General features: G+C 40.4%; 1 protein-coding gene across 10 annotated transcripts in view; it reads right to left on the reverse strand.

Moving 5' to 3' along the window:
* LOC126069927 (zinc finger protein 474-like) overlaps positions 1-18,355 on the reverse strand; it is a 106,342-nt gene that overhangs the window by 52,721 nt on the left and 35,266 nt on the right. For all 10 annotated transcript variants that reach the window (XM_049873584.1, XM_049873583.1, XM_049873582.1 and 7 more), the window contains one exon: positions 14,989-16,212. In XM_049873584.1, coding sequence (XP_049729541.1) covers positions 14,989-15,999 — 1,011 coding nt within the window. In that variant the 5' untranslated portion in view covers positions 16,000-16,212. The remainder of the gene's footprint in view (positions 1-14,988; positions 16,213-18,355) is intronic.

An 18,355-nucleotide genomic window follows, 5' to 3' on the forward strand; every position in this document is an offset into this window, starting at 1 on the left:
GGAAAAGACAATGGAAGTAAGGAGGAGAATTATATTATGTAAAGGAAAATCAAGAGAGAGAGAGTCCTAGGTAAAACTCTCAATGATTCACCTACTCGTAAAGCTGAACTTGTGTCTCGTGTTTAACAGTGAGATCTGTTCACAAGGCAATCACTTCCACCAACTTCAATGACTCCTTCAAGATTGTGTTGCACTACTTTTGGTGGAGTTCTAAGAACTTTGGGTAAGATTTTAGCTACTGATCTTGGAATTTGGATTTCTAGGAATCATGTATATGCTTTCAGTCATTTTACGAAGATTTACTAATCACTCTATACTAGAAAATGTGGATCTGTGTGTTTTGGGAGCTGGTAGCAGGGAGATAAGGAGCCCTGGTGGCACTATGGTTAAAGTGCTCAGTGCTAACCAAAAGATAGGCAGTTCAAACCCATCAGTTACTCCACGGGAGAATAGACCTGGTGATCTACACCCATAAAGATTTACAACCTAAGAAACCCTATGGGGCAGTTCTACTCTGTCATATCGGATCTCTATGAGTCAAAAGCGACTCAACAGCAAAAAACAACAGCAAAGAGATGTGGTAGAGGGGTGAGACAGGTTTATAAAGACATGGGAAATTATGTAAACAAGATCAATTCTTTAAGAGTATGACCATGATATATTTTATATATATATATATATAAATAATATTTGTTAAGTTTGTAACATGCAATTTCTTCCTTTTCATTCAGTATTTTTATTTCTAGAGAATCAGGAAGCCACATATTGGATCCTCGATGCAAAGACCACCTACTTTTGCTTTGGTCTTTAAACTCTGGAGAGATAGCTTTATCTATCGTGGTCTGTCTTTTCAATTATAAAGAAAAAAATAGATGAGGCTAATTAAATTTTTAACAGTTATGTTACACTATAATTTGTATAGGTGAGGATTGTCCTTCAAAATTTCCTGTTAGGAAACTACACAGTGATGCCATTGCTCTTTGTAAACTCTCCCACTCCCTCCAACACACAAACATACACAGACTCTCTCAGTTGGCTACTAAAGCCTACAGCATAGAAGAGAACTGATCTTGTTACCTTAAAGTTGTTCCTTATACTGCTGAGTGCCATGGGGTCCTAGAATACTGCCCTGACATGCAGGCATGGTTGGTACCAAGGAAAGATGAAGAAATGATACATGGAGTTGGACATTAGCAGTCCAACTGTCAGCATCATCAAGGGGCAGTTTGTGAGGTCGAGGCTGGACTTCATGACATCAGCACAGCTGAGGAGGTGAAGTAGGGCCACAAAAGATGATTTTAAGGATCTGAACCCCAGGAAGGATCCCACTGAATGTTTTATCAACCACCTCCAAAGCCATTCTTGTGTCTGGAGATTATAAAGACCATAGTTTTAGAAGGCTTACTCTTGATTTCAGGAACTCAGTTTAACAGAAGGCATGAAGAGACAAGGACAAAGAAGGCTTTTAAAATTAACAACACTTTTCTCGCTCTTTAAACATCTCTCTTCCTTGTCTGATAGGTTTTATAAGCTTACAGGGTACTTCATGAAAAGAAAAAGATATAAACTAACAGATTGCAGCTCCTCATCTTCCTACCACCAATCTACAAACTTGCCTCCATCTGCCTTCAATATCCTACCTGAAACAATGGAGGAAGTATTCCAATCTATCCCATCCCCTGCTGCCTCTTCTTCCTCTAGGTTTTGCATTTTCCCTTTTCACCTCTCCTAACTCTTCAGCCTCCCTTTCTCCACTGGATCATTACTTTAAGAATTCAAATACAGTCCAGAAGCTCCCATTAGTTAAAGAAACCCCTCTTAACCCAATATCTCTATTTCTAGCCTTCTTGCTATTTCTTTCCTAGACTTCAAAGCCAAACTTCTCAAAACACATCCTGTCTTCACATCTTCATCGCTCACACTGTGCCGTTCCTACCACTACATTGAATATATGCTCTCCCAGATTATCAAGAAAAATCCACACTGCCAAATCAACTAGATACTTTTTAGTCCTTATCTTACTCAATCTCTCAGTATTTCCCACAGTATCCACACCTTTATCCTTGACATTTTTTTTGATCTTCAGCTTCCTTGGCACAATACTCTCTAGGCATTTCTCCTGTTTCCAGCAACTCGTTCTCTGGCTTCTTCTCTTCTAGTCAGTCTCTAAATGTTTTAACACCTCAGGGCTCAGCCCTAGGCCTTTCTATTTTTCTAATTCTATGCTCATTCCAGTGACCTTGACTATACGTTAATAATGTTGTGTTCTTGTTAGGCGCCATCGAGTCGGTTCCGACTCATAGTGACCCTATGTACAACAGAACAAAACACTGACCGGTCCTGCGCCATGCTCATAATGCATGTTATTCTTAAGCTCATTGTTGCACCTACTGTGTCAATCCATCTCTTTGAGGGTCTTTATCTTTTTTGATGACCCTCTACTTCACCAAGCATGATGTCCTTCTCCAGGGACTGATCCCTTCTGACAACATGTCCAAAGTACGTAAGATGCAGTTTCACCATCCTTGCTTCTAAGCAGCATTCTGGTTGTACTTTTTCCAAGACAGATTTGTTTCTTCTCCAACATCACAATTCAAAGGCGTCAATTCTTCTTTGGTCTTGCTTATTCATCATCCAGTTTACACATGCCTACGAGGCAATTGAAAACACCATGGCTTGGGTCAGGCCCACCTTAGTCTTCAAGGTGACATCTTTGTTTTCAACACCTTAAAGAGATCTTTTGCAGCAGATTTGGCCAACGTAATGCTTCCTTTGATTTCTTGACTACTGCTTCCATGAGTATTGATCGTGGATCCAAGTAAAATGAAATCCTTGACAACTTCAATCTTTTCCCTGTTTATCCTGATGTTGCTTATTGTTTACTTTATGTTGATGTGTAATCCATACTGAAGGCTGTGGTCTTTGATCTTCATCAGTAAGTACTTCAAGTCCTTTTCACTTTCAGCAAGTAAGATTGTGTCATCTGCATAACTCAGGTTGTTAATGACTCTTCCTTCTATCCTGATGCCCTGTTCTTCGTATAGTCCAGCTTCTCAGATTATTTGCTCAGCATAGAGATTGAATAGGTATGGTAAAAGGATACAGCCCTGACGCACGCTTTTCCTGACTTTAAACCATGCAGTATCCCCTTGTTCTCTTCGGATGACTGCCTCTTGATCTATGCACAGGTTCCTCTTGAGCACAATTAAGTGTTCTGGAATTCCCATTCTTCACAATGGTATCCATAATTTGTATGATCCACATAGTCAAATGCTTTTCCATAGTCAATAAAACACAGGTAAACGTCTTTCTGAAAACCCTGGTGGCTACAGCTGCTAACCAAAAGGTCAGCAGTTTGAATCTACCAGGTGCTCCGTGGAAACTCCATGGGACAGTTCTACTCTGTCCTATACGATTGCTAGAAGTCAGAATCGACTCAATGGCAATGGGTTTCATTTTTGGTTTAAACATCTTTCTGGTATTCTCTGCTTTTTAAGCCACATCAGCAATGATATCCCTGGTTCTATGTGTTCTTCTGAATCTGGCTTGAATTTCTGGCAGTTTCCTGTCAGTGTACTGCTGCAGCCACTTTTAAATGATCTTCAGCAAAATTTTACTTGAGTGTGATATTAATGATATTGTTCAAGAATTTTCGTATTTGGTGGGATCACCTTTCTTGGGAATAGGCATAAATACAGATCTCTTCCAGTCAGTTGGCCAGGTAGCTCTCTTCCAAATTTCTTGGCATAGATGAGTGAGTACTTCCAGCTCTGCATTCATTTGTTGAAACGTTTCAATGGGTATTCCGTCAATTCCTGGAGCTTTGTTTTTTGCCAATGCCTTCAGAGCAGCTTGAGCTTCTTCTGTCAGTACCGTTGGTTCCTGAACGTATTGTACCTCCTGATATGGTTGAAAGTCAACCAATTGTTCTTCATCTATGCTGCTGTATTCCTTCATCTTCTTTTGATGTTTCCTGAGTCATTTAATATTTTTCCCATAGAATTCTTGAATATTGCAACACCAGGCATGAGTTTTTTCTTCACTTCTTTCACCTTGAGAAATGCCAAATTTGTTCTTCCCTTTTGGTTTTCCATCTCCAGCTCTTTGCACATGTCGTTATAATACTTTACTTTGTCTTCTCGAGCCACCCTTTGAAATTTTCTGTTCAACTCTTTTACTGCATCAGTTTTTCCTTTCGTTTTAGCTACTCAACGTTCAAGAGCAAGTTTCAGAGTCTCTTCTGACATCCATTTTGGTCTTTTCTTTCTTTCCTGTCTTCTTAATGACCTCTTGCTTTCTTCATGTGTGATGTCCTTCCGCAACTCATCTGGTCTTCAGTCATTAATGTTCAGGGTGTCAAATCTATTCTTGAGGTGGTCTCTAAATTCAGGTGGGATATACTCAAGGTCGTACTTTGGTTCTCGTGGACTTGTTTTAGTTTCCTTCAGTTTCAACTTGAACTCGCACATCAGCCATTGATGGTCTGTTCCACAGTCGGCCCCTGGCCTTGTTCTGACTGATATTGAGTTTTTCCATTGTCTTTTCCCAGAGATGTAGTCTGTGGATTTGATTCCTGTGTATTTCATCTGGCGAGGTCCGTGTATACAGTCTCCATTTATGTGGGTGAAAAAAGCTACTTGCAATGAAGAAGTTGTTGGTCTTGCAAAATTCTATCATGCGATCTCCAGCATCATTTCTATCACCAAGGCCATATTTTCCAAATACCTATCCTTCTTCATTGTTTCCAACTTTCACATTCCAATCACAAGTGATTATCAATGCATCCTGATTGCATGTTTGATCAATTTCAGACTGTAGAAGTTGGTAAAAATCTTCAGTTTCTTCATTTTTGGCCTTAGTGGTTGGTGCATATCTGTCAGTTTGTTGTACTGTGGGGGCTTGTGTGTTGCTGTGATGCTGGAAGCTATGCCACTGGTATTCAAATACCAACAGGGTCACCCACGGAGGACAGATTTCAGCTGAGCTTCCAGACTAAGACAGACTAGGAAGAAGGACCTGGAGGTCTACTTCTGAAAACAATTAGCCAGTGAAAACCTTATGAATAGCAGAGGAACATTGATATAGTGATGGAAGAAGAGTTCCTCAGGTTGGAAGGCACTCAAAAGACGACTGGGGAAGAGCTGCCTCCTCAAAGTAGAGTCAACCTTAATGACGTGGATGGAGTCAAGCTTTCAGGACCTTCATTTGCTGATGTGGCACAACTCAAAATGAGAAGAAATAGCTGCAAATATCCATTAAAATCTGAAGGTGGAATGTACGAAGTATGAATTTAGGAAAATTGGAAGTTGTCAAAGATAAAATGGAACACACAGACATTGATATCCTAGAAATTAGTGAGCAGAAATGGACTAGTATTGGCCATTTTGAATCGGACAATCTTATGGTCTACTGTGCTGGGAGCAACAGCTTGAAGAGGAATGGTGTTGCATTCATTATCAAAAAGAACATTTCAAGATCTATCCTGAAGTACAACACTGTCAGTTATAGGATAATATCCATATGCCCACAAGGAAGATCAGTGAATACGATTGTTATTCAAATTTACGCACCAATCACTAAGGCCAAAGATGAAGAAGCTGAAGATTTTTACCAACTTCTGCAGCCTGAAATTGATAATGTTAATGATGAACACATGTACATCCCAAGCTCATTTTTCTCTTCTGAATTCCAGATGCATATATGCAGCCTAACTTAATCACTTGGAGTCCCTGGGAAGTGTGAATGGGTAACGCGCTTGGCTGGTAACTGAAATGTTGGCAGTTCAAGTCCATGCAGGAAAAAAGTCCTGGAGATCTGCTTCTAAAACATCAGCCATAGAAAACTGTATGGAGCACAGTAACACCCTGACACATATAGGGTCGACATGAGTGAAAATCGACTTGACATCAAAAACAAAAACCAAAACAATATATCTACAGAGATACCACAAAAGCACTTTTAATTTGATGTTACAAAATGAAGCCATGGGTTTTATCCCCCAAAACCTGCCCTTTCTCAAGTGTTCTTCATCTTAGAAAGTAACACAACTCATGCAGTCACTCAAGCTAGAAATTCAGCAGTCATCCTTGACCATTTTCTTCACCACTCCACATCATTCGCCACTCCCCATCACCAAGTTCTGCCCAGCAGACTTTCTCTCCATCTCTGCTATGACCTCTCTAGACCAAGCAATCATCTGCTCTCACCTGAGTTCCTGTAGCAACCACATGATGATCTGCTTATGTCCACAGAGCAGCTGCAGGAAGGAACTATGTTGTCTCTACAGCCTCATCTTGAGTGCCTATCCCCTCCCTCATGTGTCTCTGGCCCCGTGTGGACTTCTTTTGTTGTTGTTGTTGTTAGGTGCTGTCAAGTCTGTTCTGACTCATAGTGACCCTACACACAACAGAACGAAACACTGCCCGGTCCTGAGCCATCCTTACAATCCTTGTTATGCTTGAGCGCATTGTTTCAGCCACTGAGTCAATCTACCTCATTGACGGTCTTCCTCTTTTCCGCTGATCCTGTACTCTGACAAGCACGATGTCCTTCTCCAGGGACTGATCCCTCCTGACAACATGTCCAAAGTATGTGAGACACAGTCTTGCCATCCTTGCCTCTAAGGAGCATTCTGGCTGTACTTCTCCTAAGACAGATTTCTTCATTCTTTTGGCAGTCCATTGTATATTCAGTATTCTTTGCCAACACTACGATTCAAAGGCTTCAATTCTTCTTCGGTCTTCCTTATTCATTGCCCAGCTTTCACACACATATGATGTTATTGAAAATACCATGGCTTAGGTCAAGCACACCTTAGTCTTCAAGGTGACATCTTTGCTCCTCAACACTTTAAAGAGGTCCTTTGCAGCAGATTTACCCAATACAATGCATCTTTTGCTTTCTTGACTGTTGCTTCCATGCCTGTTGATTGTGAGTCCAAGTAAAATGAAATCCTTGACAACTTCAATCTTTTCTTGTTTATCTTGATGTTGCTTATTGGTACAGTTGTGAGGATTTTTGTTTTCTTTATGTTGAGGTGCAACCCATAATGAAGACTGTGGTCTCTGATCTTCATTAGTAAGTGCTTCAAGTCCTCTTCACTTTCAGCAAGCAAGGTTGTGTAATCTGCATAACTCAGGTTGTTAATGTGTCATCATCTAATCCTGATGCCCCGTTCTCCATATAGTCCACCTTCTCCTATTATTTGCTCAGCATACAGATTGAATAGGTATGGTGAAAGAATACAACCCTAGTGCACATCTTTCCTGACTTTCAACCAATCAATATCTCCTTGTTCTGTCTGAACAACTGCCTCTTGCTCTATGTAAATGCTCCTCATAAGCACAATTAAGTGTTCTGGAATTCCCATTCTTCGCACTGTTATCCATAATTTGTTATGACCCACACAGTTGAATGAGAAAGTTGGAAACAAAGTAGAAGGATTAGTAGTTGGAAAATATGGCCTTGGTGATAGAAACAATGCTGGAGATTGAATGATAGAATTTTGCAAGACTGATGACTTCTGCATTGCAAATAACTTCTCTCAGCATAAACGGTGACTATACACATGGACCTCACCAGATGGAACACACAAAAATCAAATTGACTACATCTGTGGAAAGAGATGATGGAAAAGCTCAATATCATCAGTCAGAACAAGGCCAGGGGCTGACTGTGGAACAGACCATCAATTGCTCATATGCAAGTTCAAGCTGAAATTGAAGAAAACCAGAGCAAGTCCACGACAGCCAAAATATGACCTTGCGTATATCCCACTTGAATTTAGAGACCATCTGAAGAATAGATTTGATGCACTGAACTGTAGTGACTGAAGACCAGAGGAGTTGTGGACATCATCCTTGAAGAAGGCAAGAGGTCATTGAAAAGACAGAAAAGAAAGAAAAGACCAAGATGGATGTCAGAGGAGACTCTGAAACTTGCTCTCAAAAGTCGAGCGGCTAAAGCAAAAGGAAGAATTAATGAAGTAAAAGAACTGAACAGAAGATTTCAAAGGGCAGCTCAAGAAAACAAAGTAAAGTATTATAATGACATATGCAAAGAGCTGGAGATGGAAAACCAAAAAGGAAAAACATGCTTGGCGTTTCTCAAGCTAAAAGAACTGAAGAAAAAATTCAAGCCTTGAGTTGCAAGAGTGAAGGATTCTATGGGGACAATATTAAATGATGCAGGAAGCATCAAAAGAAGATGGAAAGAATACACAGAGTCATTATACCAAAAAGAATTAGCCGACGTTCAACCATTTAAAGAGGTGGCATATGATCAGGAACCGATGGTACTGAAGGAAGAAGTCCAAGCTGCTCTGAAGGCATTGGTGAAAAACAAGGCTCCAGGAATTGATGGAATATCAATTGAGATGTTTCAACAAACAGATGCAGCGCTGGAGGTGCTCACTCGTCTATGCCAAGAAATATGGAAGACAGCTTCCTGGCCAACTGACTGGAAGAGATCTGTATTTAGGCCTATTCCCAAGAACGATGATCCAACCGAATGTGGAAATTATATAACAATATCATTAATATCACACAGAAGCAAAATTTTGCTGAAGATCATTCAAAATGGCTGCAGCAGTATATTGACAGTGAACTGCCAGAAATTCAGACCGATTTCAGAAGAGGATGTGGAACCAGAGATATCATTATTGATGTCAGATGGAGCCTGGCTGAAAGCAGAAGAATACCAGAAGGATGTTTACCTGTGTTTTATTGACTATGCAAAGTCATTCGACCGTGTGGACTTCTTTTACCTCCATTATATGATCTTTCATGCCTCCGAGCCTTCACGCATGCTACCCTTGGCTGGAATGCCCCCTCCCCATCCTATCTTTCCTTCTGATTAATACTTTCACACTTCTCTTATCTCAGCTGAAATGTCTCTTCTTCCCAGAGTTTTTCTAACCAAGATCTTGAAAGCCCACCTCCTACCATTATTCACTGTCATAGCACAATTTGAAATTGTATATGTATTTTCATTTATTTTATATAATTCCCTCCATAGGACTGTAATTCCATGGGCTCAAGAATTGTATTTTTTTCATGATTATATATTTAATACTTAGTCCAGTGCCCATTAACATTTATTGAATGAACAAACTTCTTCTTTGACCCACCTAGCATTCACAGCTTGGCAGGGTAGACAAAACCCTTTGTTGTATCACATCTGTGCCTCCCTCATAGTGACATAAAAAAAAAAAACCACAGGTCTTTGTAATTAAACAGGGCTAGTTCTCAGACCCACTGCTACACCTACTGTGTGAATTTAGCAAATTCCTTAACATCTTGGAATCTAAGACTCCCCATCCAGAAAATGGAGTAAATAATATGGGTTGAATAGTCTCCCCCAAAAGATATGTTGAAGTCCTAACCCCTTTACCTGTGAATGTGACTTTGTTTGTAAATAGGGTCTTTGTAGATGTAATTAAGTTTAGATGAGGTCATTAGGGTGCACCCTAATCTAGTATGACTGGTATCCTTATAAGAAAAGGAGAAGAGGCACAAACACAGGGAAAACACCATGTGATGATGGAGGCAGAGAATGGAGAAATGCAGCTGCAAGCCAAGGGATGCCAAGGATTGCTGGCAACACCAGACGCTAGGAGACAGCCAAGAAACGGATTTTCCCTCAGAGCCTCCAGAGGGAACCAACTCTGCTGACACTTTGGTTTCCAGCCTCTGTAACTGTGAGAGAACAACTTTATGTTGTTTTAAGCCACTCAATTTGTGGTTCTTTGTTATAGTAGCCCTAGAAAGCTAATACAACATCTATTTCATAGTAATATTATGAAGATGAAAATGAGATCATACATATTAAGTGCCAACCATAAAGGTACTCCATAAAAGTTCCCTTCCTCCTATGTCTCTCATTAAACTCCAAATTCTTCTTGTCCAACAGTCCCACATGCACCCATACAAATAAAATTTGAAAATGTGAGAAGCATCTATAATGCCCTTCTGAGTCTTTTTTGTTATGACTTTTACTGAGAATGTTGCCTTTAAAGAATGAGGTACTTAGCTGTGAAACAGCAAATAATATTTTCTATATTATTGTGTAGAAGAAATTACTTTAAAAGAAAACACCAGATGGCAGCACCAGATCCTAGAGAATTGTCTGGTGGGGCTTTGGCTCAAACAAGGGGCATCTGGGATAGGAAAGGTGTCTTAAAACCTCATTCAGAGAGACTGACCATCATTTATAGAACAGATAGTTTCCCTTAAGAAAAGCAGTGCCTTTCTTATAATACAGGATAGGATTTTTAGGAACAGTGTTTGACATGTCACAAGCAAAATCTTAAGAAAGTATACCCCAGCATTATCTAATAAAAGTTAATCAAAGGCTTCATTTCAGTTTATAGTTATATTTAATTAACTCTGTCAGTCTATGTTTCAATTAGCCTGCCTGAAAAGCCCTAAAGCCAAAGTATGAAATAACATCAGCTTCTAGAAGGGCCAACATTTCTGCCAAACATTAAATGGAAGTATTAAAATTTATTCATTCATACTAAAAGAAGGATCAGAAATGACTTCTATCACCGTATTCTCCACATCGTTTGGGAAAGAGCTTACTAAAATACGATCAAAGTATCTCATCAAATAGATGCTAAATTAAGCTTTAAAATGGTTTCCCATGGAATGAGTCAACATTTTGTGTGCAATTAACACCAGTTTCAAAGTCTTGACAAGTTAGATATTGTTTATGAAGGCTCTTATTCTCCTAGAGGAAAGAAAGGGAGTGTGATGCTGCTCATTACACATGTAATGAGGGAGCAACAATCCCAGGGCAGTCAGCTTTTAAACACAAATCTACACTGGGGATCAGAGTAGGGAGATCCATCAGAACATCAAAACAGGATCTAGTGGACATGGCTATGTCAGAGCTCCGTGTCCTTCACAACTTTTTTGTGAGATCGGAAAGCACGCATTCAGCCCTATACATCAGATGAGAAGCAATGTAAACAACTCAAGGGTATACAGTGGTCAGAGGGCAAAGCAGAACTAAAGCAAAATGTTCATGGGGGTCTTGGAGGAGAAGTTTTCTTGGCAGCATTTATATGTGTTTAGATTTGATTGAAGGTTAACAGGAGCATTTGTGTCATAAGGTAGCTGAGTCACCCTATGTTAGAGAGACAGTTCAAGCCGAAGGTAATTCACTCTGCCAGGGAAAACAATCATTTTCACCCAACCAGAGTGAATTGTTTCCCAAGTACGTGATCAGGATTCTGCAAATAATTTCCTCACCTGAATTCACTGTAAGATTGAACCCTTTACACTATTCACATTAGCCCAAAGGTGGAAACAACCTAAATGCCCATCAACAGATGAATGGATGAACAAAATATAGTATATACATACAGTGGAATACTACTCGGCCAGTAGAAGAAACAAAGTCTACAACATGGATGAAGCTTGAAGACATTATGTTGAGTGAAATAACGTCAATCACAAAAGGACAAATATTGTATGACTCCACTTATATAAAAAGACAAGAAAAAGCAAATGTATAGAGACCAAAGTTTATTAGTGGTTAGCAGGGGTGAGAGGGAGAAGAAAATGGGGGGTTAACAGTGATGGAAATACAGCATTAAGGGTAGGGTTGTACAGCCAATTATTGTAATTGTTGTCAATAAGTTGTACACCTATAAAGTTAAATTGGCAAAGTCATGGGATACATATATTTACAACAATGATAAAAAAAAAAAAAAAGAGTAGCTGCTGAGACTGCTTATACACACAAAAAAAAAAAACCTTACAGGATTTTGTTTCTTGGTTTGGAGGTTCAAGATCATGGTTTCATGGGATATCCCAGTGAATTGGCCTAATAGTGTGTTTTATGCTTCTGTTCTACCTCCTATTTCATTATGTAGTGCCTGGGGTCTTAAAAGTTTGCAAATAGACATCTAAGGCATGACAATTGGTCTCTATTCACCTGGAGCAATAGAAGAAGAAGAGAGTCAGGAATAGGAGGAGGATATGGAATGTGTGGCTAATTGTCTCCATGAACAACTACCTCCTTTGCCATGAGACCAAAAGAACTGGATGGTGCATGGCTACCATTACTGAATATTTTGTCAAAGATTCTATAGAAGAGTTCTGGTCAAAAGGGGGAAAATGCAGAACAGAATTTCACATTCTTATGGACTCCAGACTTTCTGAAGCAATGGAAACTAGACGAACACCTGAAACTATTGTCCTGAGGTAATCTTTAATCTTTAAACCAAAAACATCCTCTGAAGTCTTCTTAAAATCGAACAATAGTTCAGCTTAACTAGTAAAGAATCTCTGCCTTGAGCACTATGCTCTTTTGTGAGCTATCTATATGGGATCAAAGTGACAATAGCAACTTGAAAGATTAGACAGGAAACTTAGGGGGCAGTGAGTTTATGTTAATGGGGGAGGAACAACTGAGAAAAGCAGGGTGAGAATGGCTGCACAACTGGAAGAATGTAATCCATGTCACTGAATCGTACATGTAGAAATGGATAAATTGGTGTTATGTTTTACTGGGTATATTCTCAACAACAACAACAACAAAAAAAGATTGAACCCCTTGAGAACCTCAGGCAAGATAGCTGATTCTAATCTGAAGTTAGATCAAGGGTTCTAGAGGAAAATTGCTCTAAGTGATGAGAAGAAATAAGCAGACATCTGAATTGCACACAGGAATGTATGTGTGTCACAGTCAGTCAAGTCAGCTGTCACAGGCAGATCAAATTCTGAAATCTAATAATGTATAGGACAGGGATCTTGAAGCAAAACGGGTGTACCATCTAAATTTTAAATGATACAAAGAAGAAAAAACATCAACAGACAGGATCAGACCATAACTAAAAAAGAAAACCACACTACCCAGAAAAGACTTTCTGCCAAAAGCACTGCGGAGTGGCAACTGTCTTCTCCAGGAAGTCTTATGCTGCTCTGACATCTAGGAGTTTCTTGCATTTTAATTAACCCAAGCTCCTTTTAAATCTGGCAGGTAAAGAGACCCTCCATTGGATGACCTTTCTATGCTCTCTGTGAAAACCTGTGTGGTCCCCAAACTGGCCAGCACACATCTGACAGCAGTGGGTGCCAGTTTCCCACTGACATGTCTGTTTTCAAGTCTGGGGGCAGGGTTCTGTGCTCTGACGTAGGCAAGTGCACCAGATGCTCTTGTTCTGACGGACTCCCCCACTCTGACCTAAATGCATGGGCCATGGAGGGGCCATTGCTGGCCTCTCATCCTGACCTTATCCCCTCCAGATGATGGGGTGAGTCAGGAAGATGTCTTAAGTGAACCATGGGCCCAGGCCAGCCTCTCAGCAGTCGTGGCTGAGTGAGAACACGCTGTGCTCAGCCTGTTGGCTCCACTCTTGGGAGCACAAAGTATGTGTTACAACAACAAGCACAGGAATCCTGACCACACTCTTCCCTATCTCGAGATCTGTAATAAGAACATTTGAAGTAAATGCACACAATCAAGAAACAGAACTGTAAGTCAGAACGTAAGAGGAGTTTCTGATTTTTTAGCCCAGAGACATGGATTCTTTTCCTCTCTGAATCCAGACCCCACACATTTTGGAAGAAAAGAAACAGCCAGAAGATGGGAAAAACAGATCATGCTTATGAGACCAGCTTTCAGCCTATACCACACTTAAGAGTTTGGGTTTTTGTGAGGCAAAGAAATTAACTGTTCTTTCTTCAACGTTCATCGGAAAACTTGTCCAGCATCTGTTAGTCTGGCTCTTCGGCTTCAGAATCATTGTCTTGGAATCTTCAAAACCAGTAAGTCCACAGTCATTTTATCCTAAATATGGAAGTTAAAAAATTGGACTAAACATTCCCCAAAGAAATAAAATCTTAAAATAAAGAAGAAAAACTGAATTAAAAAAATAGATGCTCCCTCCACCCCCCAATTCCTCTGGTATTATCTTTTACAATAGATTGTATAACCTTTGTTCCCCTAAAACAGTCCATTAAAGAGTTCCCACATGATGGGCATTTCAAGTAGCGAGATGTGGAGAAAAGACTTGGACCATCTCCTATTTATCATGACTTCATATTTTGTAAGGTGTAACTCAGGGTAGCACATCCACTTCCTTGGCTTAATGGAAGGACAAAGAGCATGGTCTATGCCTTGTCTTGTAGGTAGCCACCCTCCCAAACATAATTCCCTAATCCTGTCCTGATGATGAAGCTTCAGCTAAAGGCCCAACAACTCTTCACCTATAAGTTGGGCACACCCGGAGCCAAGTTTTTTGTTTTGTTTTGTTTTGTTTTTAGAATGGCCCAAAATGGGGTTCAACTCAAACACAGGCTTTAGAGCAGCAAAAGGAATTCAGTACCTCTCAGGACCATAAACATCACACTTAGGTATATCAGTGACTATGTTAGGATTAATAACTTAATTACTACAATCATGTAAGTGTTTAAAGAAAATATGCTATAATTGCAAAGCATGTGTATTTCTGAAAGCACTCCAGTGTTTAATTATTGCTAAAGTCATTTGGGGTTTTTGACACACATTCTATTTTAGTAAGATAAACTCAACATAACCCAGCATTGCCAAAAATGAATTCCTAAGGTAGATGACTAAAATAAACCGGCAATAAATATTGGCTGTTGGAATGAGAATTATATCTCTGTAATGTAGACACAGCATTAATGAGTCATTGTCAAGTAACAGTCTCTCCTAGGGATTATTGGTATGAGGCATCAGGGAAGAAAGAAGCCCATCTCTCTTTTATATAGCAGAGCTGAAGAGGAATATGAACCAACCAGGCAAGGATGTTCTTACATCCACTTTTCCAAGAGAGGTATAGCCCCTGGAGTTCAACAGAGGGTCAACTCGGACACGCTTCATTGAGGCAGAAATAAGGCATTGTAAGAAGCCATTCTAGGGGTGAGGTGACTGATTCTGGGACAGTTTTCTCTCATTCCCCTAGAGGCAAAATGTGCCCCCTGGTCCACCTAGTGGATCTTATGTGGCATGAATTACCTTATCAGACACAGTGGGTGCTGCCATGTTCCTTTGCTGTTTGGAGTTAGTGGACTCATTTAAGCCACCTTTGCTCCCCAAGATGAAATTCTGACTTTTTGGCCCACTAGGTTGAGCTTTACAACTTCTCCGGTGCACTGGAAGATGATCTGGAGCAAAGGTCTGGCTACAATTTGGGCAGGGCACAAGCTGAGCTTGACTTTGCCCCTCTTGGCTGTACTGTCCAGTTGAAAGAGGCTGTTGCTTCTGTGGGAGTGGCCTGTGGAGCTCCCTGGGGAGCCGGTCATTTTCTATTTTCCATTTTTCCAGGCATTTGGGTTCATGAATAGGAAGGGACAAGGTGCCAAATTCCCGGCCACAGATGTAGCAGATGAGAGTCCTTGGCCTGGCTGGGATTCCAGTAGGTGCTTTCTTGAGGCTAGCAAGATCATTACAGCTGTTGGGGTTTGGTGCTCTGAGACCCTCACCCTTTGGCTTGCAGCTTCTCTGGTGAACTAGAAGACGATCTGGCAAGAACGTACGGCCACAGTATTCACAGGGCAGCAGCTGAGCCTGGGCACTCTGGAACGCTGCCTCATTAGCTGCCTGAAGATTGTAGGATCCACTGCCACTGAGAGGCTGTGGCTTGGAGGGTTCTGGCCTCCTCAGGTGCTTGGGCAACTTGCTGTTTTCAATACGCCACTTCTCCAAGCACTGGGGCTCATGAATGGCAAGTGACTGGGAGCCAAACTCTCGGCCACAGATATAGCACACCCTGAATCCAGGCCTGCGGGACGGGATCACAGGGGGACTAAACTGGCTTTCTGACATAATTCTCCTACTTGACCATCTCGATAGTATCACAGTTCCAGGTCTATTTTTGGGAGTGTTTATCTTTATTTTTTCAGTACGATTGACACTCTCTGTTCCTGGCAAACCACTAGAATGAGAATTGCTAGATAGGATGGCTTGGTTAATAAAGGTGGGTTCTTTACAATAGTGAAAAGTCTGTTGCAATTTTCCCTTTTCCATTAACAAAGAAGTCTTTCTCTAGTGCTAGCTCTGATTTCAGGCCAGACTCATTTTGGGCTTCTGCTTAGAGCGAATATTAGTGAGGTTGGCTGTCCTGGGGTTCCACATTGTTGCCAGTACCTTAGACCCATAGACCATGACTCAGAGCTTCATTGCAGGGCAGCAGTCTGGAATGCTGGAAAATCCTCATTAAACCTCAGATGCCTCCAAGATCTGTGGGGGAAAACATAAATCAGGAAGTTATTACACACATACACACACACATTCTCTCTCTTGACTATAGACTGATAGTCTTATAAGTGATTGTCTTTTATTGGTCCCAGTATCTTCTTTGGCTAGCATAGTAAGTAGCACATAGGGTTTGTTCAATAAATGTTGACATGATTATGAAGAGAGAGTATTTTCCATTATGAACTGCACTGTTACCATATTGAAAGTAGTGTTCTAAAGAGAAACTTACAATTGCAGCACATCATAAAGACTTGGCACAAACCAATAGAGGCTGAGACCATTGTGGTGAGGCCACTGAAGGGAGAACCAAGAACTCTGGGAATTAAATTAAGGAAACCCAAACATCATGTAAAATGACCTCCTGCAGACTACAGAAACTTCCACTACATACAGGATTCTTAACATTTTTCATGCCATGGGTCCTTCTGGCAGTTCCACGGAGCCTATGGAACTCTTTTTGGAATAACATATTTACATGCAAAAAATTTAAAATTCTTACTATTACAAGCGAAACTAATTTTATTGAAATAATTTATCAGATATTTTTAGTTGTGATACATATTTTAATTATGATATAGTATTATCACAGACCTCTTGAGTATTCATGGACCTGAGGTTCAGAACCCCTGCAGAAGTAATTGTATTGAAGTACTATTGTGAATATTATGAAGGCTATCGGGAAAACCATCAGAAAGGGATAACCCCCTTATAACACATAATATATGCACTTTTCCGTCTTATAAGAATGGGGTCCTACTAAATTGTGGTCATTACTCTCAAGCAAAGAATGAAACTCAGGTCTCCCTGTGGGATATCTGTAGCTCTTTCCTGCAAATAAGCAAAGTGTGTACTTGATGGCATTCTGTTCATTTTCTTGTTTGATATATGTTATATACAGATCTTGGCTGAAAGCAGAGAATACTAAAAAGATGCTTACCTGTGTTTTATTGACCATGCAAAGGCATTTCACTGTGTGGGTCATTACAAATTATGGATAACACTTAAAAGAACGGGAATTCCAGAACATTTGTTTGTGCTCCTGTGGAACCTGTATATAGATCAAGAGGCAGTCGTTTGGACAGAACAAGGGGGTACTGTGTGGTTTAAAATCAGGAAAGATACGTGTCTGGGTTGCATCCTTTCACCATACTTATTCAATCTGTATGCTGAGCAAATGATCTGAGAAGCTGGACTATATGAAGAAGAATGGGGCATCAGGACTGGAGGAAGACTCATTTACAAACTGCAATATGCGGATGACAAAACCTTGTTTGCTGAAAGTGAAGAGGACTTGAAGCATTTACTGAGGAAGATCAAAGACTACAGCCTTCACTATGGATCACACATCAACACAAAGAAAACAAATATTCTCATAGCTAGACTAATAAGCAACATCATGATAAACAGAAAAGACTGAAGTTATCAAGGGTTTCACTTTACTTGGATCCACAACCAACACCCATGGAAGCAGCAGTCAAGAAATCAAATGACATATTGCATTGGACAAATTTGCTGCAAAACACCTCTCTAAAGTGTTGAAAAGCAAAGATGACACTTTGAGGACCAGGGTGAGCTTCACCCAAGCCATGGATGGTATTTTCCAGTCACCTCATATGCATGTGAAAGTTGGACGATGAATATGGAAGACCGAAGAAAAATTGACTCATTTGAATTCTGGTGTTGGTGAAGAATATTGAATATACCATGGACCGCCAGAAGAATGAACAAATTCTGTCTTGGCAGAAGTACAGCCAGAGTGCTCCTTAGAAACAAGGATGGTGACGCTTTGTTTCATGAACTTTGGACATGTTATCAGGAAGGACCAGTTCCTGGAGAAGGACATCATGCTTTGTAAATTAACGGGTCAGTGAAAAAAAGGAAGACCCTCAATGAGACAGATTGACACAGTGGCTACAACAGTGGGTTCAAGTATAACGATGATTGTGAGGATGGTGCAGGACGGGGCAGTATTTTGCTCTGCTGTATATAGGGTAGTTATGAGTTGGTAGCACCTAACAACAACGGTATATCTCCCAATCTTTTTTTTTTTTTTAATTAAAAACATGGCCACCTGTATCTCAAACAAACCAGAAGAAAGGGCTGATAAGACCTCACTAAGGGCAGA

The sequence above is a fragment of the Elephas maximus genome, chromosome 2, assembly GCF_024166365.1.
Source record: "Elephas maximus indicus isolate mEleMax1 chromosome 2, mEleMax1 primary haplotype, whole genome shotgun sequence".
Lineage (NCBI taxonomy): Eukaryota > Metazoa > Chordata > Mammalia > Proboscidea > Elephantidae > Elephas > Elephas maximus.